The sequence below is a fragment of the Alexandromys fortis genome, unplaced genomic scaffold, assembly GCF_014885135.2.
Source record: "Alexandromys fortis isolate MF-2015 unplaced genomic scaffold, M_Fortis_MF-2015_v1.1 scaffold_5, whole genome shotgun sequence".
Classification (NCBI taxonomy): domain Eukaryota; kingdom Metazoa; phylum Chordata; class Mammalia; order Rodentia; family Cricetidae; genus Alexandromys; species Alexandromys fortis.
In genome coordinates, this window is record NW_026067924.1 from 19,251,097 (window position 1) to 19,278,936 (window position 27,840).

At 41.3% G+C, this 27,840-nt stretch overlaps 1 protein-coding gene across 1 annotated transcript in view; it reads right to left on the reverse strand.

The window, feature by feature from the left end:
• Positions 1–27,840, reverse strand: part of Vps41 (VPS41 subunit of HOPS complex) — a 133,809-nt gene that overhangs the window by 1,089 nt on the left and 104,880 nt on the right. The window contains exons 16-28 of the mRNA XM_050142241.1: positions 27,200–27,281; positions 26,111–26,203; positions 25,072–25,199; positions 23,750–23,894; positions 19,805–19,846; positions 19,209–19,259; positions 16,363–16,500; positions 12,170–12,224; positions 10,010–10,150; positions 9,093–9,229; positions 3,541–3,640; positions 3,393–3,437; positions 1,935–2,014 (exon numbers count right to left, since the gene is read on the reverse strand). Coding sequence (XP_049998198.1) covers positions 1,935–2,014; positions 3,393–3,437; positions 3,541–3,640; positions 9,093–9,229; positions 10,010–10,150; positions 12,170–12,224; positions 16,363–16,500; positions 19,209–19,259; positions 19,805–19,846; positions 23,750–23,894; positions 25,072–25,199; positions 26,111–26,203; positions 27,200–27,281 — 1,237 coding nt within the window. The remainder of the gene's footprint in view (positions 1–1,934; positions 2,015–3,392; positions 3,438–3,540; positions 3,641–9,092; positions 9,230–10,009; positions 10,151–12,169; positions 12,225–16,362; positions 16,501–19,208; positions 19,260–19,804; positions 19,847–23,749; positions 23,895–25,071; positions 25,200–26,110; positions 26,204–27,199; positions 27,282–27,840) is intronic.

The following is a 27,840-nucleotide window of genomic DNA, read 5'->3' on the forward strand; positions in this document are numbered from 1 at the left end:
GCACCCACACACTGAGACAATGGAGATGCTCTATCGGGAACTCACCAAGGCCAGCTGGCCTGGGTCTGAAAAAGCCTGGGATAAAACCGGTCTCGCTGAACATAGTGGACAATGAGGACTACTGAGATCTCAAGAACAATGGCAATGGGTTTTTGATCCTACTGCACGGATTGGCTTTGTGGGAGCCTAGGCAGTTTGGAGGCTCACCTTACTAGTCCTGGATGGAGGTGGGTGGTCCTTAGACTTCCCACAGGGCAGGGAACCCTGATTGCTCTTTTGGCTGCCGAAGGAGGGGGACTTGATTGGGGGAGGGGAAGGGAAATGGGAGGCAGCGGTGGGGAAGAGACAGAAATCTTTAATAAATAAATAAATTAATTAAAAAAAGAATATTAAAAAAAGCTGTCTCCTTTCACATCCAGAAATATGATTGATTACTGCACCATTCAGGGGGCCCAGGGCTTTGATGCGATTAAGTATCATTTTTTGCTCGGAAGAAGACTTTTTAGTTCAGACAGGTCACACCCTTCTGTTACCCTGCAACCCAAAGGACACCAGAGAGCTTGGAGATGGCTCGGCTGGTAAAAAGAAGGAATTAGAGTCTGAGCTCAAGCCCCAGAAGCTATGTTAAAACTAAAGCCAAAACCAGATGTGGAGGCATGTTCTTGTAATCCACGGCTAGCACATGTGGCCTGGGCTCAATGGTCAACCAGCCTGGACGAGTTGGTGAGAAGACCCTGCTGTAAAGAGGACAGCTTCTGAGAAACGACACCTGAGGTAGTCATCTGGCCTCCACATGTGTATACCAACACATGCACATGTACTTGCACACACATGCGAAAGAAAAGGGCATCACAGCAGAACCAGCCTGGTGCAGCTTGGGAGTAACAGCACCATGCCATACAAGGCAGGCTGAGAAAAGTCCAATAGTTTCAAAGTGTTTTCTACCACACAGGCCACAGCCACAGCCCAGTAGCCATCAAGTCATTAGCATGAATTCACTCAAGTGAATTTGCTTTTACGGTAACTAGAGTATACTGTATACTTCACATTTGCAAAGTCAATAGAGCCTATGTCTCTGTCTCTGTCTCTGTCACACACACACACACACACACACACACAGAGGAAGGGCAACCCCAGAGAAGATTCCAGAACCCTTTTCAGATACCATAATCCACAGATGACTCAATTCATTTTGTTGTGGTTTAGGCTTTTAATCTTTTTTCCTCAACTTGATACAAGTCAGAGTCACCAGAGAAGAGGGAACCTCAGTTGAGAACTGCCTCTATTACAGGGGCCTGTAGGCTAGTCTGTAGGGCACTTTCTTGATTAATAATTGATGTGGGAAGGTCAAGTCCTACAGACAGTACTACCTCTTCCTAGGCAGGTGGCCCCAGATTAAATAATAAACCAGGCTGACCAAGCAAGTATCCATGTTCTTCCATGGCCCCTGCTTTAGCTCTTGCCTCTACATTCCTGCCTTGGCTTCTCTCCGTGATGGACTGCAACTTTTAAGCAAAAAACCCTCTCCTGACCAAGTAGGGTTTTGTTAGTGTTTTATGAAAGTAACAGAAAATTAGAACACCTTTACATACAAAGGCACATAACCTACGCATATCCTCCATATGTTTAAAACATCTCCAATTACTTACTATACTGAGTACAATGTAATGCTGTATAGTTACACTGTTTTGTTTAGGGAAGGCAAGAAAGGAAAAGCCTCTACATTTATTACAGTAGCCTTTCTCCAACGCTGCTGAAGAAAGGTTGGATGAAAGGATGGATGTAGAACTTATGAATTTAGCAAAAAGTACACGACCAACTGTCTTGACTACTAGAATTAAGAAAGCCAGAGCTGTAAGGATGATGGATTCTAGCTGTGAACTCTGATGCGATCTGTTTCTTTTTAGCTGACAAGTGTCAGACTGACAACTTACTATGCTTGGCATGGGCAGGCACTCCTTGTGGAACATGTGTCGGCAATGGAAGACCACCACACTGAAGGGCTTAGCTGCATCTGCAAGGGGTTCAGGACAGAAGGAGAATTCAGTGCATCAGACAGACTCAGAACTGGTTCACCCAGCCTTGAACGGTTTTCCCAGCAAGAGGCTGCATTTGAGGAGGCTTCCTTACAAAAGCATCTTGAGGGGTGAAGCACCCTTTGTATAAACTATAAGAACTACAGTTTACAGGTTACTTGTTTGGCCTCAGCATCAGTTACCAAATGATCAGTGCAGGACAATTTCACAGCAAAAACCGTGATGTTTATTTGAAAATCTATAATGTATGTGTCTCTGTGTGTGTCCTGACCACAACTCCAATGACTGCATACTGAAATCAAGTGTGTAACTTGATAAAATGTTTCAGTTCACCTTACCTTTGCCAAGACCTCTCACTGAGGCCTGAGGCTGAACTGGGTCAGGACCCCAGGCTTTCTGCATTTACTACACTTCTGTTTGATCAGGTCCTCTCATCTGCTTCTGCTGTGTGGCCAGCTTAGATTAGTTCTGATAAGTCCTAGTGCCCTCCACAGGAGAAGCTGAGGATATAACTTTACAGAGACATCCATGACCCTGTTCCACTGAAATGCCACATAAAGTACCATGGTTTGAGAAGCACTTAAAACCTAAACCTGCTCCCTCGGGAATAGAGCTTGTGTGAAATGACTTCCCATGTTTCCGTGCTATGGAGTACTTCCTATTGAATACTTCCTAACACCAGGTAACTGAGCAGCGACACCTTCGTGCTCTTCCATGCCGATCTGTATAGTAATTATCCTCACCACTATGCTTTGATTTCTACTTTCAAACTAGGAGCGTCTTTTCTCATGTCAGAATGTTCTTTCGATAAAGAACCTTTTCTTATGTATGAAGCTCTACCAAGAAACAGAGACAGAAGCCTCTACCTTTCAGTGAGCCTGCCAAATTTGATGCTGAGTACTGTTTTCACCAAGGTGGGCTATGGTCTGGGTGCCTAAAACTACAGTCAAGATGAAGCCACTCATCAACTGATCCCCAGATATACATGTGGCCTTCCCCTAAGAATTAAAGTATGTGGATGCTTAAGTTTTCACTTTTCTTTTCTTTTGAAGACTCTCAAAGAAGGGCCCTTAACCAGATCCAGGAGCATCACCTTGTTAGAAGTACCAGCTTTCAGGCCCACACTCCTGGGAATTCAGCCCCGTGGGGCCAGCACTGTGGGTTTTTGCAAAGCTCCCAGATGCTGATATGCCCTGCTCTGTAGTCAGCAGCATCAGCTTTCACAGGAGCAGGGAAGGGGCTGAAACCCTTCCTCAACTGTAGTCATACAATTTTTCAGGCACTCATTAGCCAGTTCTCAATTCCAGCCATCATGAACACATGTTTGGGAAACGATTTCCCCTGCAGGCATCTTACCTGTTGGGAGGATGGGAGAGAGACACGATTCACAGATATTCTCTTCTGTAAGAAAACACACACACTGCAGGTTAAGCACATTTCCATTTGCCTGGCCTCTCTGGGAAGCATGGCACACGGTTCTGAATGTTCCTTCAGCTTTACCCACCGTCAACCAGAACTCCTTTCATTTGGGTTCGGTGCATTTTCTTCAGTAACGACAAAGAGTCAGCAACGAGGATTTTCTTGCAGCCTTCCCGAAGCAGAATCTGGTGTACATGTTTAAAAAGAAAAGACCATTTAGCAATTCAAGTATCAAGAGTGTCTAACCGAGGAATCAGAAAATATCAGGGGCACTTATTGGTTCTCTTGCCTGCCAAACTTTGTCAAGTGAGCTAGGCATTATTTGTTTTTATGACCACTTGGTGGCATTAGTAAAATCAAGTACAAATCCCAAAGTCTTAAAAAGACCCTGCACTAAAATCCTACCGTTATCTCACAGGCTTTTGAATTTCGTGTGCGGTTGCTTGCTGGCACTTTGGTTCTTGCATGACTCATGGAGTTCAACCTTCACATTTTTGCAATGGATGGAAAACCTGTCATTCCAAAGCCATTTACTCACTTAATAAACCCATCTGCTCTTTGACAAACGCACTGGGTCCGTCGTGGCAAGGCATTAGGTGCAGATGAGAAGCGCGCAGAGAAGCCTGTGACTACCTGTGCTTGTGGGTCACCGTAAGTGCTCTGGTGCCCTTGGCTTTCTTCACAGTGAGGTCATTGTCAGCTCTAAACCTAGACGTGTGATTTTCTTCCCCAGGTGTAAATTCGCACCACTGGGAATGGGAGTGGGGAAAGCAACCACAGTCCTCCATGGCAACCACATGCAATGGTAAACCACAAGAACATCAGCTCTGGCTGAATCCAGTTAGAGGCTGCCCCAGCTTACATGATGGGACATAGTCAGGACCAGAATTGATGACTCTGCCCCTGTGGCTTCCATGTTTGGGTGTAACAAGCAAAACTACATGATTTTAATATTCTGTATTCACTTTGGTAGGACTTGTGGAGGGCCTCCCTCCTCCTTTTTCAACGTTTCTATGAAAGTGTATCTTAATATATAGGAATCCTCCTCAGTGCTTAGACTTAACTTCCCTGTCAGATTATACTAGAAACGTAACCTTTTAAAGCTTCAAATAAACAAAAATCATATAACATACAGGAAAAAGAAAAAAACAACACACCAAGAAAGACATTTACAAAATATTGATGCTAGCAAACTTTCTGAAAATTGACTTGCAATTACAGGAAGCTGTTGCCTTCCAATATAAAAACAATAAACTCGGTTTGAGCTCCTCTGGCACAGGTCTCAGGAAGCAGAGTGACACTCTCCAGAGCACACGGCCTGGGCAAGAAAGGATGGCAGGTACAGCCCACAGGTTGCAAAGAAAACAGCAAAGCCTAAGGGCTGAGAACTCTTCCCCTAGGACTGCGTTTTCACAGCAGGTACAACCTGCCTGCTCACATCTGCTAGGAACATTTTCAGTTTCAAGAGTCAAGAATCCACGAGGAGAAAACTGACAGTGATACTTTCTGCCCAATTTGATCAAAACCCACAGCTCTAAGCCAGAAAAATATGGAAACATTCAAATTGTCACTGGCATGATGTTAGTAAGGTAGTTAACAGAAAATGAGTTGTCCATGGTCAGAAAATGGTCGTTTGGACTCAATATCTACAATAGTTGAGGGCAACCAAGTCCAGTGAAGGAAAACAGACAAGCAGTCTCTTTGCTGTGCTGGTTCCTTCTGACGTCATTTTCAGAAATGAAAATCAGTTTGAACTGTTGAACAGCAGAAAGAGAGAGGCAAGACATGTTTTTTTTCGTGTATGGAGCTGACACAGGAATGGACTTCATTAAGAAAAGAAAAGGGCATTGCGACCACATGAGCTACGATGGGAAGAATGTAAGAAAGGACAATTCATTGTATCACGGACAACGACATGAATGAAGTCTCAGGGGAAGAAGAGCCTTCCCTTTAATGCATAAGGTGGGGTTGGTGGCAGAGGAGAGCCATGAAAAATCCCCAAACAAAGGCAAATATCTGAGTCTTGTTTCCTTTCGGGAGGAGGTGGTGCAAGTTCTCCACCACACGATTAGTCCAGACTGGCCTACTTGAAAGAACATGAAGGAGTCAGGTACCAGGGCAGGACTGGTAAGGAGCTGTAAAGTCACAGCACACAGGAGGGAGAGCTTTCAGGAGAGAGATCATGGTATTAAAGAGACAGGCTACGATCTAACCAAAACAGCTTTACCTGGTTAGACTCCAGCACCTGGAGAACAGGAGAACACGATTACCAGCCCTGCTTACTAACCTTTCTGGTTTTAAGAACTCCACCCAATATAAACCACTGCCTTCTCTCTGCTTCATAACACTAGTTTCTTTCTCAAAAAAAAAATACTTATTGACAGTTCTCAGACGGAAAAATATTATCTTTTCAGAGGCTCTTTTTTCCATATGGAAAGTCCTTCTGCTTTTCTCAGATTATCCACACCTAAGGACCAACTTCTTCCCGTAGCCCTTCAACCACCCTGGTTCCTCTCCACTTCCCCTTCATTTGTTTTAAAGAAACAAGCTGCAGCTGTGTAATCAATGGTCCATCCCTATTCTATGGTAGTTAGATGAAAACATACTTTTGGTGTTGACAACCAACATGAGACCTTAGATTTGCCCCATAGTTTTTTTCTGATTCCTCCAAAGCACATCACCATGGATAATAATTCCAAGTAAAAGCAAAACCGTAGTCTCACAGATACTTCACAAAGCGATAAAGAACCACACATCAGAGAAATAGCTACAGCTCCTTAGAAACAGCTGCTGTGGGAAACATGCCAGAAAAACTGCCAAGTTTCTGTAGTTTTTATTCGAAAAGGCTCTAAGCACTGGGATTTTGCTGGCTTTGCCTTATTCACTTTGCACGTGCTTGTCCTTAGAAAGCAAATGGCTGCCAGCTAGCTGGCTTCCAATTGGTCATTGGTGTCATGGGACTTCTACTTGGAATGCTTTGCTCGTGTTGGATTACTGCCAAAGACGACTAAGTGCAGAGAGAAATAAAATGCATAAGATAAATGTGAAAGGTCTAGTTTTCAGTTTAAAAAGACTTTAAAATCATGACTGTATTTAACTCATAATAACAGTATATATGAACTAAATGGATCAAGGAAGTGATGACTGGCTGGCCAGGCCACCTGTGTCACTTAAATGTGGTGGTAACATCAAACTCAAATCATCTGCAAAGAAAAAAGTTCATTTGGTTTCAAAAGGTTTTTTCAAAATCTGCAAGTTTAAAAACCATGTCAGGAAAAACACAGAGAGGTTAGATAATACATGAGTGAAAAAGAAATTCATGCCCCTTCCTCAAAGAGTAGGCAAGTTGAGTGTGCCTTAAACTGACTGTGTCTTCGATTTTAAGTAGCAAATGTAAATGCAGAAAATCTGTTTGTAGACCAGGAATGACTAGGGAGCATCTGGGAAAAGAGACCTCAGGTGGAAAATGACTCACTGCACATCACATGACGACCTGGACAGCTCAGGCCTCTGCTCTCAACAAGGACTGGGTTCCCACACTTCCTGCTTCCTGAGGAACAACAGGCCTACTGTCTGTTCTCCAGAGGGAAGTCAGGAAGTGGTCCTGACTGGCACATGTTTTACGGATTACCTGTTAGAGCTGATGCAGTCCTAGAGGAAAAAGCATGGCATTCCCTCGCAGGGCCTGCGCCTAAAATTAGTTCAGTATCTTGGCATGCCAGCAGGTCACTGACCCTTGGGAGTCTTAGTCTACTCTGAGCAATAGCGCTAATGCTAATTAGAGGCCCGCTATGAACCTAAAATGTCTGTTAATACGACTGGCATAAACAAAGTGACTAGTGACCAAAGCGCTGATTTCCACTTCCCTAACTGCACGGGGATCTTGTGAACACGCTCAACTCTGCTACCTTCCAGCTGAAGAGAGCTGTTGTCAGGAAGTATGAAATGGTAACATCAGAAGAGCTGTTTCCTCACAGTTCCCTCCCTTCCTTCTTTCCTCCCTCCCTCCCTCCCATTTCAAATAACAGCTGACTCCTCATTCCAGGGCCCACATGACTACACTATAAGCCTCCTGTCTGATCTCAATGCACTGACTACTTCAAAAGGGCACTGAGAAGGTGTATGGCAGCACCAGTGAGAAATCCTCTGGACCTTTATGTCTGAAGGGTTTCATTACACTAGGGTCACTGCCTTACCTCATACATAGGATTCCTGGAAATTCATTGGCCTGTAATACTTCCATTAAATTTGGAAGACTTATGGGGGATTGTACTTTTTTTTATTATAAATAAGAACATGAAATATAGTTCTATGAAACAAAAAATAAAGACCGATATAATGAAATAAAAGCATGTCTGTGAAAATCTTCTGGGAACTGCCAATGGAATCAAAGAGACCTGGGATATTTTTATGATGATCACAATAGGATGCTTAGGCAAAAAAGATAAACAAATGACCACTGATAAAAATGAGCAGCTCTTCCTATGGAGAGGGAGGAAGAGAGGGAGAGGGAGAAGGGAAGGAGAGAAAGAGAGAGAGAGAGATCTAAAGTCTTCTTCAATGAGTCGGAAGCACTCTTGGGAACTGCAGCTTTTCTCGACATCTCCACTGGGGCCTGTGCTCTCCACTGGGCCAGCCCTAGTGTGACAGTTTCTGTGGGTCTGCCCTCAACTCCCCATTCCTTCCTCTTCCTCCAAGTAGCTGTTCTATCCAGGTACTGATGGATAACAATGGCTCTCTGGAGGCACTGGCAAAAGACTTTTGGGTCTCCTTAAATCTCTACCCAACTGCACATTTACATGGTATAAGGAAAGCTCTCTGCGCATTTATAATTGATAGGGGAAGGCACTGATTCAGAAGGTCATTTTACATCTCATGCTTTGTATTTTTCAGCTGGCTCAGAACCATGCAAATTTGTTCATAGAAAGTGGATGGATAGTGAGACTACAGGTTTCACGAGAGGAACACAGCACCAGTCTAAGAATACACTGTCAGGTAGAGGTGTCACGGTGGTCCAAAACACTTTTTATACATCAGATTTGAAGCCTCAAGCATATTCTCCTCTACCTCAGGAAGTCAGGCCCACCAAAGGGGAGGGTACTATCAGTATCACACCCAGCGTATTCTAAGGTCGACTATTGGTCCCATTTCCCCCAGAGCCCACTCACAAGCCTGTAATGGGGCTTCCTAGTCTGGATTACTATTGTGCATTCCTGGGGAACTGCAAAAAAGCAGGTGCTTAACTCTTCTCCTGCTTCTCCATATTAGCTGGTTCCTAGATTCTTACTCTCTTCTTTTTCTTTCTCTCTCAAATAATCTCTCCAGGGTCCTCTACAAACCTCCAAGGCCATTGTCCATAAACACCAGCATAAGGTCAGGCTCTGCAGAACAGGCCCTCAGTCTTTCTGCCTCAACTAATCTATTTCCTATGCAGTGCACCTTAGTGAAAATACGCTTCCTCAAGAGAAAAACTGAATCAAATGGCTTTCCTAAGCTGAGATGTTTTCAGTGTCTCTGTTTGGACAGGTTTCCAAACAGTGAATTGCGGTCTGACAGACATCTAAGTGGCTTAGAAATACTTATTTAGAAAAGGATGAATCTGCTCACTCCCATGCTCCTTTGTCCAAGGATACTTACCTGCAAGTTATAATCTTGCAGAATTTTAACCAAGGAATCTCTCAAATTGGGAATCTCCATTCCTTCCTTTATACGGTGGATTAGTAGAATTGGATCCACATGTGTGCCAATGTTGTTTAGTAAGCCAGTAATAAATGCTACAAAACACCATGCAAAAATAACACATGAGCCACTTGGGAGGCAGAGGCAGGCAGATCTCTGAGTTCAAGGTTAGCCTGGTTGAGAAAGCAAAATGTTGGACTTCCAGGACTGTTACTCAGAGAAACCCTATCTAGAAAAACAAACAAACAAAAACAAAAAACCACCCACTCAAATAAAAACCACATGAGCAATATTAGGAAGCACTGTATTTATTCACCATTCAACTTTAGATCAAAAATAACAACCTATTTCCTTCAAGAAAAGTGTTTAAAATGTGAATTGATAAACTCTCAAGAACCCTTCCGCTTTACACTGAAATTAAACTCTGAAGGACTAAGTTCACCCTCAGGCTTGCAGAGTCAGGAGGTTCTGAACTTTCTACATGGGATGGGTAAGAATCCCCAGTACTTTCACTGCTCAGATGCATTGTGGATGCTTTCCCATCAAAACATTATTACATTTGTCTACCTATTCACTTACATTGATTTATACTTTGTGTGTGTGTGTGTGTGTGTGTGTGTGCGAGAGAGAGAGAGAGAGAGAGAGAGAGAGAGAGAGAGAGAGAGAGAGAGAGAGAATGCATTCCACTGTGTGCACGTGTGTGGAAGTTAGAGGACAACCTAAGGGGGCAGTTTCTTTCCTAGGGATCAAACTTCTCCACCAACCCACCTGGCCATAATTTTAGCCTAGTGTACCCTGAGATAATTCTTCCTCATGTAACGGGTTATAATACATACTGACAAGAAGCTTTACAATCAAATGGCTTCTCTGCTTACGTGGTTTGTCAATGGAATACAGAATCAGGTCTTCCCAGAGTTCTCCATCATCTTGCTCCTTGGCAAACTCGATTGCTTTATCAACATCATGTAATTCCTCCATAATCATCTTGAGGGCACTTCGACTGTTTCCCATTCGGCCTAGATGGGGTGAGGAAGTGTGGGATACTTTATTCATTTAAAAAAGAAACAGCACATTTCTTAGCTGGTTTACAAAGCTTCAAAGAAGACTAAAGCTGACTTTCTTACATAACACAAGAATTTCCTGTTTTGACAGTCAAACAAATACTTCCTATTTATTGAATGCCCATGCTGTTGTGTGGAGTGTCCACTGGATGTTGTTATGTGAATGACATCATTTACTCTCACTATAATTCTAGGCAGGATGCTTTACCTTAAGTCTCAACTTTAATTTTTTAATTTTTATTTAATTTTATTATTTAACTTTATGTGTACGAGTGTCTTAGTTGCATGTATGTACATGTACCATGTACATGTCTACTGTTCATGGAGACCAGAAGAGGGCACTGTATCCCTTAGATCCAGAGTGGCAAAAGTACCATGTGTCATGTAATAGCTAGGGATTGAACCTGGGCCCTCTGGAAGAACAGTAAATGCTCTTAACTGCTGAGTCATCTCTCCAGCTTAAAACACTGAATATTTTGAAACATTTTTTCCTTTATTTTGAGACAGCCTCACTGTGGAGATCTAGCTAGCCTGAAATTCATTATGTAGATCAGGCTGACCTCGAACCCACAGAGATCTGCTTGCCTCTGCCTCTTGAGTGCTAGTGTTAAAGGGATGCGTCATCATGCCTGGCTTAATATTACTTATTACTTTTTTTTAAATGGAAGAGGAAACACAGTATTTGTAACTTGGGCAGCCGCTGAATTACACAGCTGGAGTTCGAGCTGGGTTGGCTGCATTCTGCCTTCCTTCTCACAGGCCTGTAATTTCTTTTGGAAATTCTGATACAGTTAAGACTTTTAAAAACTTGGAAATCATTGTGCCTCTTCTGCTCACTAACCTGTGGGCGCTTCCTAATCTTCACAATCTGCTATTAGAGCTCACGTGGAAGGCCTTATGCAGTAGAGGCCAACTGTCTGCCTGAGGCTTACTACGTTTACTGCAGGGACCAGGAAAGGGTCATGAATTAAGTCATCTACTGCTCCTAAGACATAAAGATGAATTCAAACAGATACTTCCTGTTGGATCACAGTCAAAAGAAGTAAATGAACAGATAAACTAGTTGAAGGTGTGAGGAGAAGCCCCAAACTGTGCTCATGCAGAAAATACAGCCTCAAATGTTTCTCCTAAGGAAAGCAGATCCCACGACTGGGCAGTTCTAGGGCTGACGCTGAACATCCATGAGTTTGCTTCTCCATACAGAAGACTGAGAGACTTGGGTTAACAGAGGCTGAAGGAGCCGGTGACAGTGAGTGGTGTGAGGAAGAAGGCTGTGGTGTGAGAAACATGGCAGGCGGGCAGGGAATTGATGCCAGAGAGATGCTCACATTTAGTCTATGCTGTGCGTCTCCAGCACCTGCACAGCTAGCTTCCTCAGAAAACCCGCAGTAAAAGCTGCCCGGCTCTCATGCACTCTGGAAGACAGACAAGTCTAGTTTCCTGGTGTATGGGATACATGGCACCCCTGCTCTGCCATGTCTGGAGGTGGGCAGCAGAGGAAAAGGGAGCACTGAGAGCTACAGTATATTATGAAGCTTTCCTCTTGCTCTAAAGCACCATATTCTAATTATTAAGAATGTGAATTTTGAAAACAGGAATTACTTCATATCAGTGTGTGGTGATGTAAGCCAATTATAAACTAAAGGAGGAAAAAAATCTCCAAAAGCCACAAAACCAAATCTGTCAGCTCATCTACAATTTTAATGCATTGTGTACTATCATACATTTTTGCTTGCTTTGTTGCTTTTTTATCACACATTTGCTATATGTTCTTTAGAAACATGGCTCTAGTAAGTCTTCCTACGCTACTGGGCTTAGGAATCTCCTTTTCCATGTGTTATAATTTTATACACACTAGGCCTGAATGTCTGTCACTTTGTTCTCAAACCTGTGTCCATTTTTACACATATTATGACAAATCTTCCCCTGCCCCCACTTCTATGCTTATGGGACTAAAATGAAAAATCTACTTACTCAGGAGATAAACTGTCTCTTCTACAAAGTTTCTTTGTTGGCAGATCTCAAGAGCCTTCAATTAAAGCAGGGAGAAATGTTACTATGGACTACAGAGATGGAGAGTAACATTAAGATACTTACAAACTTGGAAGAACTTTTCACTGTTTTCCTTAAAAAATATATATAACAAAAGAAAACACATCTCTGTGGCTCTTTGTTTCCATTCACCTTTCAGAGTTACTAGGATCTACAGGGCTGAACTGAGAGCCCACGAAGCCACACAGTGTTTCATCAGCAGAAGCACTGAGAAAAGCTTTCTCTCTTCTAGATGCTTGAGTTAACACCATTGCTTCCAATCTTATCTATAGTCACTGGTGCATTTGTCCTCTCATAGTGAAAAGATGCACTGTGTACTGATAAATCACAGTCACTCTAAAACAAATAGCATATATTTACTTTGTTCTACCTGCTAGATGCTGAAGGATCAGGTTGAACCAAGGGAGCAAAGGTGAGGACAATAATAACACGAAAGGACAACACTTAAGGAGACAAAGGTGCCATGAAACAAAGAAGCAGAAAAGAGACATCAAGTCTACCTCAGACTCTTGGGCACAAAAAGGATGACAAGAAATGACCATGTCTTCCCACGATTGGCACAGTGCAGAGGGAGGACTATGTGGATGGAGTAACGACACTAAATCATGTCATACTCCTGTGACAAGCTCCACAGAGAGGTAGCACCTGAATCAGATACTATTCACTAGGGAACCACATCTCACAGACCATCCTCCTGCTGTAGCTACATGGTGACCTGCAGCTTCTCCAGCCTTCCTAGTATGGCGTTATCCTCCCTGACCACCTCTGCAATGTCCCCTCCCTGAAACTTTCTCCTCACTCCTAACTCCCTATTCTATAAAGGACTGGAGACAAATATTGTCACAACTTCACACTGGACCAGATTCTAATTATTCCTCCATTTTCATCCTGCATGTGGCTTCATAATTCTTTATCACTTGGATAACTAACTACTCACTATTTTTGCCATTCAATTTCACTCTGCAGGGACCACGTGCTTGTTAAGCCCTATGCTTAGCACGATGCTGGGTCACAGTAGGTCTGTAATGAGTATTTTTTCAAATGAGGAGACAATAACGATTTCAGAATAAGTTAACTGGGTTGCATGTTTAAAGTAGTTATTTAGAAACTACCAGCCAGGCAGGCGGTTTTGAAAATAAGAATCAAAGCCATAGAAAGAACAGCTTGAGTTAATCATTTCTTTCTATTCTGTGATCTATCTTAAGAAACAACAGCAGGAGCTAATCTTGATATTTTGATATTTGATTTAAATTTTCCTGCAGACTACATATTTAAACAGTAAAGAATGGGGGTGGCATCTGATCACAAAGATCAATGTATCCACAAAAGAAATAAATAGGGAAAAGAGCATCATCTCAGTATAGAACAGGGGTGAGGCCAGGACAGTGTTTCAGGTCACACACACCATTAACGCCAGAAATGAGCCTCACTGGAACGGTATATTACGGAAACCACTTACTCTACATGGCTAGTTAATTTACACTGATTTGCCATGTTTCAGATACTCAACGGTCAGTATCTTAACTGATTATACACCCACAAGGATGGTCTAGGCCTACAGAGCACACTACCTGGACACTGTGACTGGTTACATCTCCCCATCCTCATGCAGGTCTCCTGCCAGGAACCACAACTGCCCAGGGTTCAACAGGTCATGCTGTACTGGAGGATAGCCTTCTACAACAGCAAGCCTTTGAAATTTGAGTTTCCTAGGTTATTAAAATATTTATAAGTGGATTCTAACTGCACCTGAGATTATTCTCCTTAAAAATAATGAAACTCTAGAAATATGTAGGAGTTTTTGAGTGAAATATGAAAGTGAAGTATTCACAGGACACAGAATTCTTCTATTACTGACACAAATACAAATGTGGTGGCATCCTTAGTTTAGATTCTCAAAATGTCAGACACTATGATCCTTCCAGAAGAAAGACTTTAGATGGACAGAGAGGGAGAGACAGACAGACAGACACACACACACACACACACACACACCACACACGGAGGGGGAATTTTAGGGCAAACAAAGGTGAAAAGTAAGATAACTGACAGAAATTGACTAAAAAAAGAAGATGCAAAAGCAGTATTCTAATATCTTTTTCTTGCTTCAGCATAGAAGCAAGGTGATAGGGGAACTGCACGGTAGTCAGCTGCAACTTAACAAGGACTTCTACCGAGCCTTGACTCTCATGTCTCCTAGTTAACCTTGCTTTAAGTCCTTTAGTGTAAATTTTATTCACTTTGTGTCACTGATGTGTTCACCCAAAGGACACACACTGCCACCTTGTGAATGTTGTTTAATATGAGATCACAATTCAGTTATAAACCTGCCAAGATTATAATGATTGCAACATCTCTAAGGCATGATCAAATCATAAGATCACATGTGTAAATTATAGTCCAAAGACAGATTTGCAGCTGTATTTTTCTTGATGTTTACAATGCTGAAGAATACCTCTGCTGCTATTTTAGTGAGCATTTTAAACCTGAAAATACAATCCTTCAGCACGGTGAAGAACGTGGGACCTAAAGGTCAGAGGCCTAGCCTCCATGTCTGCCCTCAGCTCCTAAGCACTCGGTTCACACCCCCAGTCTCAGCTGGCCAGGTACCAGATGCCTCTACCCACCTACAGGCACTTTTGTGGAGATGAAGCAGTATCAAGAGAGTGAGAGCACAGCATGGCTGAAGGCAGGCAGACTGTGAAGGAACGCGCTGTTCTTCAAAGAGCAGTAGAGGCTAGAAATTCTCACAAAGTCTGCAGCTCCCTTGCAATCAACAATTCCATAAAAAAACTTAGCACTGAGTTTTGAGTTGATGAACTGTACTGATTTTAGGCCCTGAAATCTAGGACTGAATAGCTGAGATCCTTACTGGGCTGCTGATGTACTACTGTCAGAGTTGCTGCAAAGCATGAATTTCAAATCTCACAAAATAAGGTAGACCTGAATACTTCAAAATTTCTAGTTGCCCATTTGCAACTATTATTCATTTCAGCAATTACCCAAGCCCTGAAAAGGCAAATAACCTGACGTGGCAGAATTAGTCCTCTGATGTTAAAAGGTTTCTGGGGAGGGAGCAGTCAGATATTAAAGATTGTAATTTATATCTGGGTAAAGGGGCCCCATGTCCTGTGTGTCTTTGAGCTGAAATAGTGAGGATGTGTTCCACCATTCGCCCCCTGTCATCTACTGGGTGTCACAGATGTCACAGACACCCCGTCAGAGCCTGAGATGTCTGCATAGTAGGGAATCTACCCTGTCATTCACGGTAGCTTTTTCTGTTTTTGGTAAACATAAATGGTAGTTTTAGAGGTAATTCAGTGTGTACAGAATTCTTATTTCTAAGGAAAAAAGAATGAGATCATTCGTGAATCCATAAGTCATGAGTATGTGTCAAAGTTAGCTTTGTTTCAAAATAAGGCTGGGTAACACTTTTATGTAAATAGATTTCCTACCATGGATCTTGACAAAGAAATCACGTCTGATTTAGAAGTTTCAGAGACCCACAATGAAAAGGCCATTTAAAGTGTTAAAAAAAATGTCAACCAGGGCATTGATTCCTTTACCCAAATGAGTAGACAAAGTCCTTCCTTTGACTTTGGACAAAGGAAGTCCAAAGTTCCTTTGACAAAGTCCTCCAAAGACTTTCAGGTGTCTAGGAAGTCAGACAGCTGAGGCAGTTACAATGTGACACAGCGATTTGGAGAAACACAGAAGCTCAGCAGCAAATGCTGAGAAGAGATGGGCGCAATCCCTCTGTTTATCAATCTGGGTTCCTGACTGTAGCAGCTACACCGGTTTCTGGCAGCGCTCACTCTTACCCCAATGACCCTAATTCTGAGAACGAGATGCAGACTCTTGATATCACTTCATCTTGGTATTTGTTGCCATGGATTAAGTATTTATTCCAATTAAGCCTGTTACAGAATGTCTGTTCTGCCCCAAAGTCTAACCCAAAGGACCATGGCTCACCACAATGGGCGGGCAGAACCCACTGGTTCAACAGCAGCCTTCTCTCAAACAGGGATGAACACAGGCAGGGAGAGAAGACCTGTAACAAAAGGCTTACAAAAATGACAACTACTTCTGATGTGCCCAGTGAGACAGTGACTTACCTTTTCAAGTGGACAATGGGTACTGTCTCGGAGAAAGGGAAGGAGGTTTGGCCGATCATACTCGGCATACAGACTGATCTGTTTTTCATGGTAGCGTTGTCCCTTATGATGGTCTCTCTTGAAGAGCTTATGCAAATACTAAAAGGAACAAGATAAGTCATGATATCAAAATAAGAATAAAATAGCTGGTTAACTTTACTACTTTCAGTTGTTAACACCTTCCATGGAGGTTAGGAGACACAGCAAGAATAACTTGAGGAATGGGGAGGAGAATGCCATTTCGGGAGTAGATTCTGAAACCCTCCTAGAAGGTTCATGGTTGGACTGGCTGCCACTGACAGCTGTGTGAACTGAGACAAGTTCCTCCTCACTCTGTGACTTGGGGCCTTCACCATTTGTGTATCATGCAGAAGCAGGCCCGGTGTGTGCTAAGCACAAGCATTAGTGATGGTAAATCTTAAAGTCATCATCTCCTTGCTGCAGAAATCACAGGCCCGGGTAGCAGTCTAAGATGATAACAATTCTATTCTTGGGGTTGGGGCTCAGTGCTTAAGAGCATTGCCACTCTTGTAGAAGACCCAGGTTGGATTCCTAACACCCACATGGCAGCTTACACCTGTCCACAACTCCAGTTACAGGGACGTGCCACCCTCCTCAGGTCTCCATGCACACCAAGAAGCCTGCAGTGCACTTACATAGTGCAAGCCCAACAACACTCTTACACATAAAATTAAAATAAGTCTTTTTCTTACATAAAAAGGCACAGGGCTACAACGTGACTTTTCTAAAAAAAAAAAAAACACCCTGTAGCCAGAACTAAATACTTACACACTCCATATATCAATTTTTAGAAAACTAATGTAATCCTTTTGGAATTAAGTAGTACCTGTATTGATGGCATCAAAAAACAATAATAATAAAAAGATAACAGTTGCTTCATGCAGCTGGACTCTAAGAATAATGGTTTCCACTTTCTTATTACTGAAAAGACTGAGTTTATTATGTAACACCCACAAACGGATACTCAGTGCTAATGTTAAATACAAACACAAACCTATAACCCCCGAGAGGGAGGAAGCCACAATTACACTAACCACAGAAAGTATTTCAGACCATGAGTGTTTGTAACCTGGTGAACAGGTTCATAATAGATAAAGAACCTCAGTTTTCCTGGAGCTGCGAGGTAACTGCTGCTGCATATCAGACCAAGACCAACACATGGACTTCAAGAGGCATCCCTCGGGCTGTTCACAGTTCTTTGCGGCAAGGAGGGGTCATGGAACAACAAAACTGAGCTCATCTGCTGCGCTAAATCTGATGAGGAGTGCTGACAGGCAGCCTGCAGTGGGGTCTGCATGGCCAGGACATGGTACTCTGCCTGAATAGGTGTTTTCCTGCCACACAGGATGCAGGCACTACATTGCCGGGTGGTAGGGATGACTGTTTTAGTGGGGTACCGGACATTCCTTCAGTGGTTCACTGTCACAGAGCAATGCTGTCCTCTGTTTTATTATAGCTTAGCACATCAGAAATTGTTGCTCTATAAACAAAATTTTAAGATGGCTAGCAGAATGGAGCCTTGCTTGGGTAAGCAGATAATCTTAAGATTTTGTGGTCATGAAATCTATGGTTAACAGTATCTGCATTAAATGCTGAGCAATAAATGAAACCAAATATATCCAGATTTTATTTCCATCCATGAATCCTCACCAGCTTCAGCATAGAAGCTGGCTGTGGAATAGAATACTACACTTTCAGAGAAAAGACCATCCCTACTGGGATGATCCCCTTGGCCCCTCAAGCCTTTTCTTTTCTGCATTTTTAAAGCATATAGAAAATACCGTCTTGTGCTGTTTTTTTTTTTTTTTTTTTTTTTTTTTTTTTTTTTTTTTTTTTTTTTTTTTTGTCAACCTTAAACAACCTAGACATATGTGGGAGTAAGGAACTTTAATAATTGAAAAACAAAAATGTCACCATGAGATTAGCCTATGGGCAGGTCTGTAGGGCATTCTTGATTAATGATTGATGTTAAAGGGCCCCACCCACTGTGCCACCCCCGGGGTAGTCTTGGAGTGTATAAGAAAGCAGACTGAGCAAATTATGAGGGGCAAGCTGTAAACAGTGCTCCTTCATGGTTTCTGCTCCTATCCCTGTTCTGAAGTTCCTGCTTGCATTTCTGCTTTGACCTCCTTCAGTGATACAATGTGACTTGAACGTTGTAAGATGAAACCAACCATTTCCTCACCAAGTTGGTTTCGGTCATGGCGTTTGGTCACAGCAATAGAAAGCAAGTTAAGACACTACTCCTGCTTTACTCCCTGGATGACATGATACATGGAACCAAAGGAGCTTCTAAGGAAATCTAGACAACACCCCCAAACCTATACAGAATAGGCAGATTTAGCTACAGTGCGGGTAAGGGGAAAATGATAAATCTGTTCTTTGGTCACTCTATGGTCTTGAACACAGAATAACGGGACTTGGCATCTATAGTTTACTACTGGTTTGTGCTATGACTTATGACTTGGTTATATGTAATAGCAGCTATAGAGGAAAGCATTTACTCCAGGCATAGGATGGTAGAGAATAGAAAAACAATATATTTTTCTAAAAGTCCCAATTCAGTTGTAAGTCAAACTTCAACCACCTGTCTGTCCTATGATTAATTCCTAGCCACAAAGTCACAGCAAGTGTTACATTCTAGTAATTCCTGCACACTGTCTGTGGTCAAAGCTCCAATGAGAGCAGTGTTCACTAAGGAAAGTTCTCGGCATGGGCACTCCCCTACAATGCACAGGCGCTCTGTCTGCTGCTGAATTAAAAGGGCAAAGAAGACTAATGCTCACCACATGCTGCAATTCTGGTCTGTCTTCTAATTCTTCTACCACTTTTTTAATCTGAGGAAAAATATGAAATATAATGCAGTTATGAGGAGACACATTGACAAATTACCTGATACACTGTATTGTAGGCACAGTATTGCAGACCCTCGTCTAGTACCACGTGCTATGGTTTGACCCACCAAAACCTGAGTCAATGCTTGATGTCTAAGGTGATCCTATCACTAATAGGTGGTAAAACTCTTTAAACAGAAGGGTTTAGTGGGAGGTGGCTGATTACCATATAAAGGGATTAAACTGGGCTATGAGAGGGTCAGGTTGTATGAGATAAGATAGTTATAAAAGAGCAAGGAGACTGGCCACTTCCAGACACCTTGTATCCGCCTTCTTTCTTCCAGGGTGCACCCCTGACCTCCCACATGGCTCATCCTGTCTTCTGCTGTGCAACACCCCACACTGACTTGCCACTCTGTCAGCAAATGCAGCTTCTTGATCTTGGACCAGACCATAAGACAAAGTAACCTCTTTCCCGTAAAGCATGCTTAGTCTGTGGTGCGTTATTAGCAACAGAAAATGGGTCTATTACATATAAAAAGACTCACTGAAATTTTATCTTCATTGTCCAAAAGCATGTCAACAGCTTTCTGAAATACAAACACAGCCATAGTCACTTGTCTGCCACACACGAACACGAAACAAAATGCAGTACCACAGTTACAGGCCAAGTGTTTATTTCTTACACTTAGAAGCACTGAGCTTCATGTTGTAGAAAAGTCTTTTGTTAAACTGTGAATATGTGTCACTCTTATGGGTTTAATAAAAGCTGAACAGCCAATAGCTAGGCAGGATTTTCGGGGCAGAGAGAATGCTGGGAAGAAGAAAGGAGTCACCAGCCAGATGCAGAGGGAGCAAGACATACAGGAGGACAGGTAAATGTGGAAACACATAGATAAATAGAAATGGGTTAATTTAAGTTATAAATAAGAATTAGTGGGATAAACCTAAGGTATTGCCCAAGCTTTCATAACTAATAACAAGTCTCTGTGTGGTTATTTGGGACAAAGATTAGCTACAGCTTCATAAATAATCCTTATTCAAAATGCCATCTGCTGAGGAATACAACTTCAAACGTGTGTCAACTTGAGGTCTGTGTGTTTTGTATACTGTTAAACCACTGCACTGCTCTATTTTTACCAAATGCAAAAATCCCTACAATATTCAAAATAGACAACATGTTCTAGCCCCTTGATGTCTCATCTGAGCTGTTTACAAATTGTCATGTCATCCTGAGTAGCTCTGGAGAATATCACATTACCACAGTCACAGAAGTGAGTAAGGGCTGGCCTTCCGAGAACAGGTTAACCAAAGGGAAACAAGGGAAACACCTGAAATCTCCAAATATACAAAACTCGTGGACTCCAATTTTCTATGCCATCTAGAGCAGTCATAAAACACTAATTAGTTCATGACAAGAGGTAGAAGGCTGACAGCCAACCAAATGGAATAACTGTCTGGCTGACTTTGCTACCACCCTGATGTCTGTTCCACATGTTGTTTTTGTTATATAAACATAAGGGTGTTCAATTATTCCAAAGATCCTTTCTAACTAGAAAACTATGATACCCTAACCCTAGCTCAAATTCCTTCAATAGCAACAGTTTCAGCTATTTCTTTCCCACTGGTGCATATGCCAATTAAGCTTTGAAACACAGAAGAAAATGGATAAAGGGAATGTAATTAAGTCTTCTAAATTACACGTGTGTGCGCATGCACATGCATTCACGCCTCAGAGCATGTGTGGCCAGAGGACAACTTGGGGGAGTCGGTTCCCTCCTAGGGATTAAACTCGGTCTTCAGGTGTGGTGACAGGTGCCTTTACTGGCTGAGTACTCACCCTGTTATTAGTTTTATATAAGCATCTCATCTTTTTGATTAGTGCACATCCACTGTGCAGAGTAATTGGGCTTCATGAAGATGTTCAGACAAGTAGTCCACAAACTTGGATCACATCCACCTCCCCATACTCTCTTCCGGCTTCTTCTGTTCTTAGTCCCTTGGTTCCCTCAGTTTTCCTTGCTTCCTCCTTCCTTCTCTCCCTTCCTTTTTTCTAGTTTTTGGAGACAGGGTCTCATTATATAGCCCTAGCAGGCCTTGAATTTGATATGTAGACCAGGCTGGCCTCCAACTCAGACATCCCTCCAGCCTCTGCCTTCAAGTGCTGGGATTAAAGGTGTACACTTTAGTGTGTGCCTCTACGCTAGATGCTCTCAGTTTTATTTCTACTTTCATGACCATACATCTGTATAAAATCTAAGATTCACACAAAAGAAAATATGATTCACCCACAAAAGAAAACATGATTCAACTTTCTGGGTCTTATTTTGCTTAACATGATCTCTAGTTCCATTTATTTCCCTGCAAATATGTTTGTTATAAGTCTGTTGTATCTAGTCTTCATTGTGGTAAGGTATATTTCTTTTACTTCTATTTTTGTTTGATTGTGAGTGAATGCTGAGCTTTTTCAGATGCCTTTCTGGGGTAATTTTCTCCACCTCCTCTGGTGAGGCTGTGCTTTCTGTCTTAGGGTCTGTTGACATATAATGTGTTACATTTACTGAGCCATTCTTATATTCCAGGAAAGAAGTTAACCTGGTTCTGGTGATTTTTCTCTTCTGCTGAATTCAATTGGAAAGTATTATCCAAGATCTTTGGTATTTACATACATCAAAGAGAGACTAACCTGCACCGTCTTTTGTGTCTAAGTGTATCTTTACCTTGTTATTGTTATCAGGGAAACAAAGGCTTCATAGAAAGAGTTCCTTCACCTTCTGCTTTATAGAACAGTCTGAGGAGCCCCTAGGTATTCACTGAAGAATTCAACAATGAATTCATCTTAGCCTAGTCTTTTATAGCTGGGAGATGTTTTATTTCTTTAATCATTCCATGTTCTTTGATACGTCTCTGTTTAATTTGTTCACATCCTCATGGTTTAACTTTGGTAGGTATGTGTCTAGAAATTATTTATCGTTTGCCAATGTTTGTCTTTTTTAGAGAACTAAAGTCTTGTTTCATAATTATTTTTACTGATTTTTTTCATTTCTATTTTATATATTTTCCCATGATTTTAAAATATTTTTAAATTTTGGGCATATGAATGTTTTGCCTGCATCAATGTATTACATCACTTATGTGCATGGTACCCATGGAGTTAAGAAGAGGGCACTGATCCCCTGAAGTGGAGTTAGAGATAGTTGTGAACTTCCATGTGGGTTTGGGGAAATAAACATGGACCCTCTCAAGGGCAGTGAATATTCCTAACCACTAACTTGTCTCCAGTTGCATTCTCCTATAGTCTTTACTATTTTTTCCATCTACTAATATGGAGTTTGGCTTATACTTATTTTTCTAGGACCCTGGAATGAATCATTAAGTTATTTACTTGAGATCTCTGGTGTCTTTAATATAAGCTCCTATTTATACACATTTCCCTCTTAGAACTATTTTCACTGTATTTCCCTTGAACTGATATCTCTGTTTTCATTTTCATTTGATTCTAGGGCATTCATTTTCCCTCCTGATCTCTGTGGTACTCTACTCATTTCAATAATGTGTTCTTTAATCTTCACAAGCTTGCATAGTTTCTGTAATTTTTATTGATGTCTCGTTTTATTCCACTGTGATCAGACAGAATAAGTTGTTTTGATTTCCTTGAATCTGTTAAGACTTGCTTACGCAATAAAATGTGGTTTGATCTAGAAAGTTCCACAAGGGCTGAGAATGTTATTCCATAGAACAGGAGTGGAAATTCTATAGATTTCTGGGAAGTCCCTTTCTCTACGTCACTTATCCCTTGCCTCAGTTTCAAATATTTTGTCAAGATGAACTGTTTATTCATAAATGTGAGACACAGAAGTCACCCACTACTATCGTGCCTGTCAAACTGTACCTCTGCGTTCTACTGTTTCATAAAGCAATGCTCAGTACACAGATGCTCAAAACTGTTAGATCCTCCTGATGGACTTTCCTGAATATGAAGCAGTTTGATTTCTTCTAATTTTTGTTCGAAGTTTACTTTGTTAGACATTAGAACAGCGCCACCTACCTGTTTTCTATATTCCATTTGCTTGGAATACCTTTTTCTATCCTTTTGCCCTAAGGCTTGATTTGTCTGCACCTAAGGTATACTTTTTTATAGACAAGAAATAGATAGGTACTGTTTTAATCCGACATTCTAGCTTTTCTCTTCAAAAAATTTTTATTACTTAGTTTTGTTTCCAAGGGTATGTGGTCAGGCATGTAGATGTGTGTAGGTCAGAGGATAACTTTCAGGACTTGATCCTCTCCTTCTACCATGTGGTCCCCAGAGCTCAGAGTTGGCTTGCCAGGTTTGGTGGGAAGTTGCTTTCAGAAAGGCAACTACTAAAATAACATGCACTGAGTCAGAGGGTTCTTAGCATGGTCAAGTATATGATTCATTCGGACAAGTAGCCACTGATGAAACCTTTGAATAGTTAGTAGTTAATATGCAGAAATAAGAAACACATTACCTCTGAATCAAAATCCATTAACAAAACTATTTTATCTTTGATGGAGCTGAAAAGATTATGCTTGTGTATCAGCTGGAAAACATCTTTATGTCTTAATGTTAAGTATATTTCCAGAGCATTTCCATAATTTTTGTCATAGGTGTACCTGGCAATAAAAAAATAATATTCATTAACAGTTATAATTAAAATGCAGAGATTATGTTTCATAATATTAAAGACTGAAATGGTTGTTCAAAGAAAAGATTTAACTTTACTATAGGAAGTATTGACTAAGATTTAAAAACACCTGGCTCCTATATACTCTTTCTCAGAACCCTGCCTTTTCTCTCATCAAATCTGCAAAAATACCCAAGTAATAAATGCCCCCTCTTCTGGGCTCGGCCTTAAAGGTTTTCTAGAAATCTATATTCCAAACAGTGAACTTATGGTCCAGAATGAAGGAGATATCCTTCTTAAGTAGAAGAAGAATCACTCTGAATTCTTATAAACCGTGTTCAGCAGACAAATGAGATATATTCCCGTTCATCTGCAGGGGGTTGTATGAAGCTGAGACTCATCTTTCCACTGAAACAATGTTTCACATTACGTCTTTCATCCAGCTGAGGGAAGCCAGTTGGACAGAAAGCATCCTGCTGTTCACTAGGAGCAGTGCTACAAATTCCAAGGGAAATCTAGGAAAGTGCTTCTGATAGAAAACAATGAGTGCTCTAACTTAGAATGTCACAATCATGACTTCATCTGGGCCAAGTCTATGTGGTCCTGATGTCCAGGCAATCATGGGTCCTTTTGTCAGACTTTGACAAAGACGAGCAAGGGAAATCTAGGGCTTATGGGTGCTGAGGAAGGTGTGCAACAGGCCTTCCTTCTTGGATTGCCTATGGTATACCATTCGGTGCTCTACACTGAGGCTTTGTGAGGGTCAGACATGGCAGAAAGTCAGATGGAAGTGCCCAATAAGGGAAATATTCATCATACTTTTCTTGCTGAGCCCAACTTTCAAGTTTGAATGTATTCCTATAACAAAGTGTGGGCTGTAATTGCACAGATGGACTGTCATTCAGAAAGAGCACAGGCTTGCAGACTAAGGAATAACAGACTCCAGAGCCCGGCTCACAAGAGCCTGATGGACTCTTGTACCCGTCTATCTCCTCACCAGGGCCCACACCACTCCACTACTCTGGAAAATCACATTATAATACAGCTTCACACATTCATGTTCTAGTTACTCACTTGAGACTTAGAGGTGTCCAATAAAGAAAGATATAGGAAAATGAAAAGGCACCCTCCCCATTCTGTGACTGCAAGAACCAAAACATACTCACAATTCTGCCAGTGTTTTTAATAAAGTCTTGTTCTGACTGTCCTTCTTCAGGTGGTCTCGAACTGCTTGAACTATCACGGAATTGTTATACAGATCTCCGGGCCACTCTCTGATCAACGTGGCAAAGCCCTAACCAAAAGAGAACAGCAGAAAGACACTGCATAGTGTGATACTGTGATGATCGCATTTGGGTTTGAACCCACAGTCTCTTGCTCTTTCCCCAGTGCAGAGCACAGAAACTTAGTGAGTCACAAGAGCTCCTTCAGAGGGGTCCAGTCCCCTGTCTATGAGGAAGGAATGCTAAGCCACCTCTGGCTTTTCCCACCTCTCTATTAGCCATCATGCCTATGCAATGAAGTTTCCATAAATGCCAATAAATATGCCAAGGTTCAGAAAGCTTCCTGACTGGCAAAAAAAGAAAAGAAAGCTGCAAAGCTGACACTCCAGACAAGTGGTTCCCCAGCCCTGAGGACAGATGCGGATGTGTCTCATTATGTTACCCAAACTCACAATCTCCTGCCTCAGCTTTCCGAGTAACTGATTACACATGTACAGTACTAGGCTTAGGGTTTTTCATTTGTTTTTGTTTTTGTTTTTAGCAACCTACTCTATTAGCAGCACAGAATTTTTCAAGGAATAATTTTGGCAAACAGTTCGTATGGAACACTGCTGTTTGATTCATTACATGAGCACTTAAATTAAACCTAAAGATGAGAAAAATGAAAGTAATATTTAAATGATTTATATAGTTTAATGACAATAAAATTATTCTAATTTTTTCAAAAGTATTAATGAGGCAGACATGACAATAATGCTGGAAAAAGTCTCCAGGCCCAAGAGTCAAAGCAGGTTGATTTCCTTCAGCCATAGTGAGACGTTTTCTAGACAGGACAGGAATTGGTAGAATAATTTTGATGACATAATTTAAATCACGTTTATATCAAACCCTTATGACACCAACGTAAAAGGACAAAAAAGTCAAATTTCTAGATTTGTAAGACACAGAGAGAACTATCAATGATCGTGTATGCATTCCTTACCTCATAATCACTTTCCAAAAACTCATGCAAGATCATTTCATAGATGAGTGGTTTCAGGACTGGGTCCCCTCTTGGTAAATATGGACTAATTGCCTAGGGATGAAGCAGAGAGTCCTTTTAGGAATGGTACAACAACCGCATCCTAAACATGCAGACCACATAAAAGTATAGTTATAACCTTAAAAATGTAAAGTATCAGGACACGCTGGGACATTCAGAAAATATTCAAATAAACTGTTACCTAGCAGGAAGCTACAAAATGTGTGTGTGTACTTGTGTGTGTGTAACAGAAGTACAAAAGTGATTTCATTAACCTTTATTCTTTTATTCTTGTTTAATTAATGAAAATATAAATAATCAGGAGAATAGCTGCTATTTTATATTTCTTTTAACGTTTCTTATATTGAATGTAATACATCAATTAATACTTTAAAAATTCAATCATCTTACGAAACAAGCTTGTCACAAATGTATGACAATGCCACAGTGAAGCCCACTTCTCCATAAGGTAACTTTAAACAATAATAAATTTTAACAGTATATCCTTAATTTCAACAGAGTATTCAAAAAGCTAACAGATGAAAATTTAAAAACCCTTTAAAGGAATATAAAAATGACTGACTGGTATATCTGTTGTGCCCAGATGAAAAGATTATAATAAAATGACAAAATTTCTCATCAAAGCTACAGACAAGTGTTTCATCTGTCTTCCTGCAGATTATCCAAGCACCGAGGATGAGCTCTGTGGCACAGCACTTGCCTAACATTTTTGAAGCCCTTGGTTCCAGAGGAACACAACAAAAGAAAAGATAAAAATGAAGAATACATTAATCCTTGAGTATATTTTTAAAATGCTATGCTGTAAAATCCATTAAAATTATGATTGTTCCCAAGTCACTAAAAGGAAGATGAAGATGCCTAAACAGAGCACCTGACCCGCACAGGTAACAAGGCAGAGATGTAAGCATTTGACATAAACTAAACATAAGATTTACTTCTTCTTTCAGCCAGCAACTGCTCTGTCTCAATCTTATTCGCATTTTAATAAACTACAATGCAAAAATTAAGGGTTAAGATAAAATAGCTTACTTTAAGCTGTCCAATTTCTTTAAATTTGTACACTTCATATTCCCAGAGGGCTGCATTTTTCCCAAGAATTTTCTGGCATTTTCTGGCAGCAAAAACAATCCAGGGAGAAATAAAATGTAAATAACAATAAAGAGATTAAGCAGACATTTCCCCAGTGGTTTAGGTAAACCTTCCCAGAGCTTTGACGGGGTTCTACCTCTATTGTCAACAAACATGAAGGTGTCACCAGCACTCCTCTGACTGTACATGGAGTTCATGACAATCATGAAAACTATATAAAATACCACAGGAAAAGATAGGTCTCTTTCAGAAGACTAGGAGTTCCTCCGACTTGATGTATATTGAAAGCACTGCTGGTTTGGACTTTCTATAGGAAACCTCACTATAACACAAATGCCAACAACTTCCAGGTCAGCTTTAAAAATGAGGTGAAAAAGCAGACTGTAGAAAATCAGATTCCCAGCCTCCCACATAATTCACAGCCAGAGTCCCAGTCTCAGGGCATTCAAGGTATGTCTAACTGTGGCCTCACAGGCTTTATTGTTTCCACTTAGCGGGACCACACTTTTGTGAGGAGCCACTGTCCTTGAGCTATACGCAGCTGTACTTTGTTCTAGATTTCTTCCAAAGGCATGTGTATC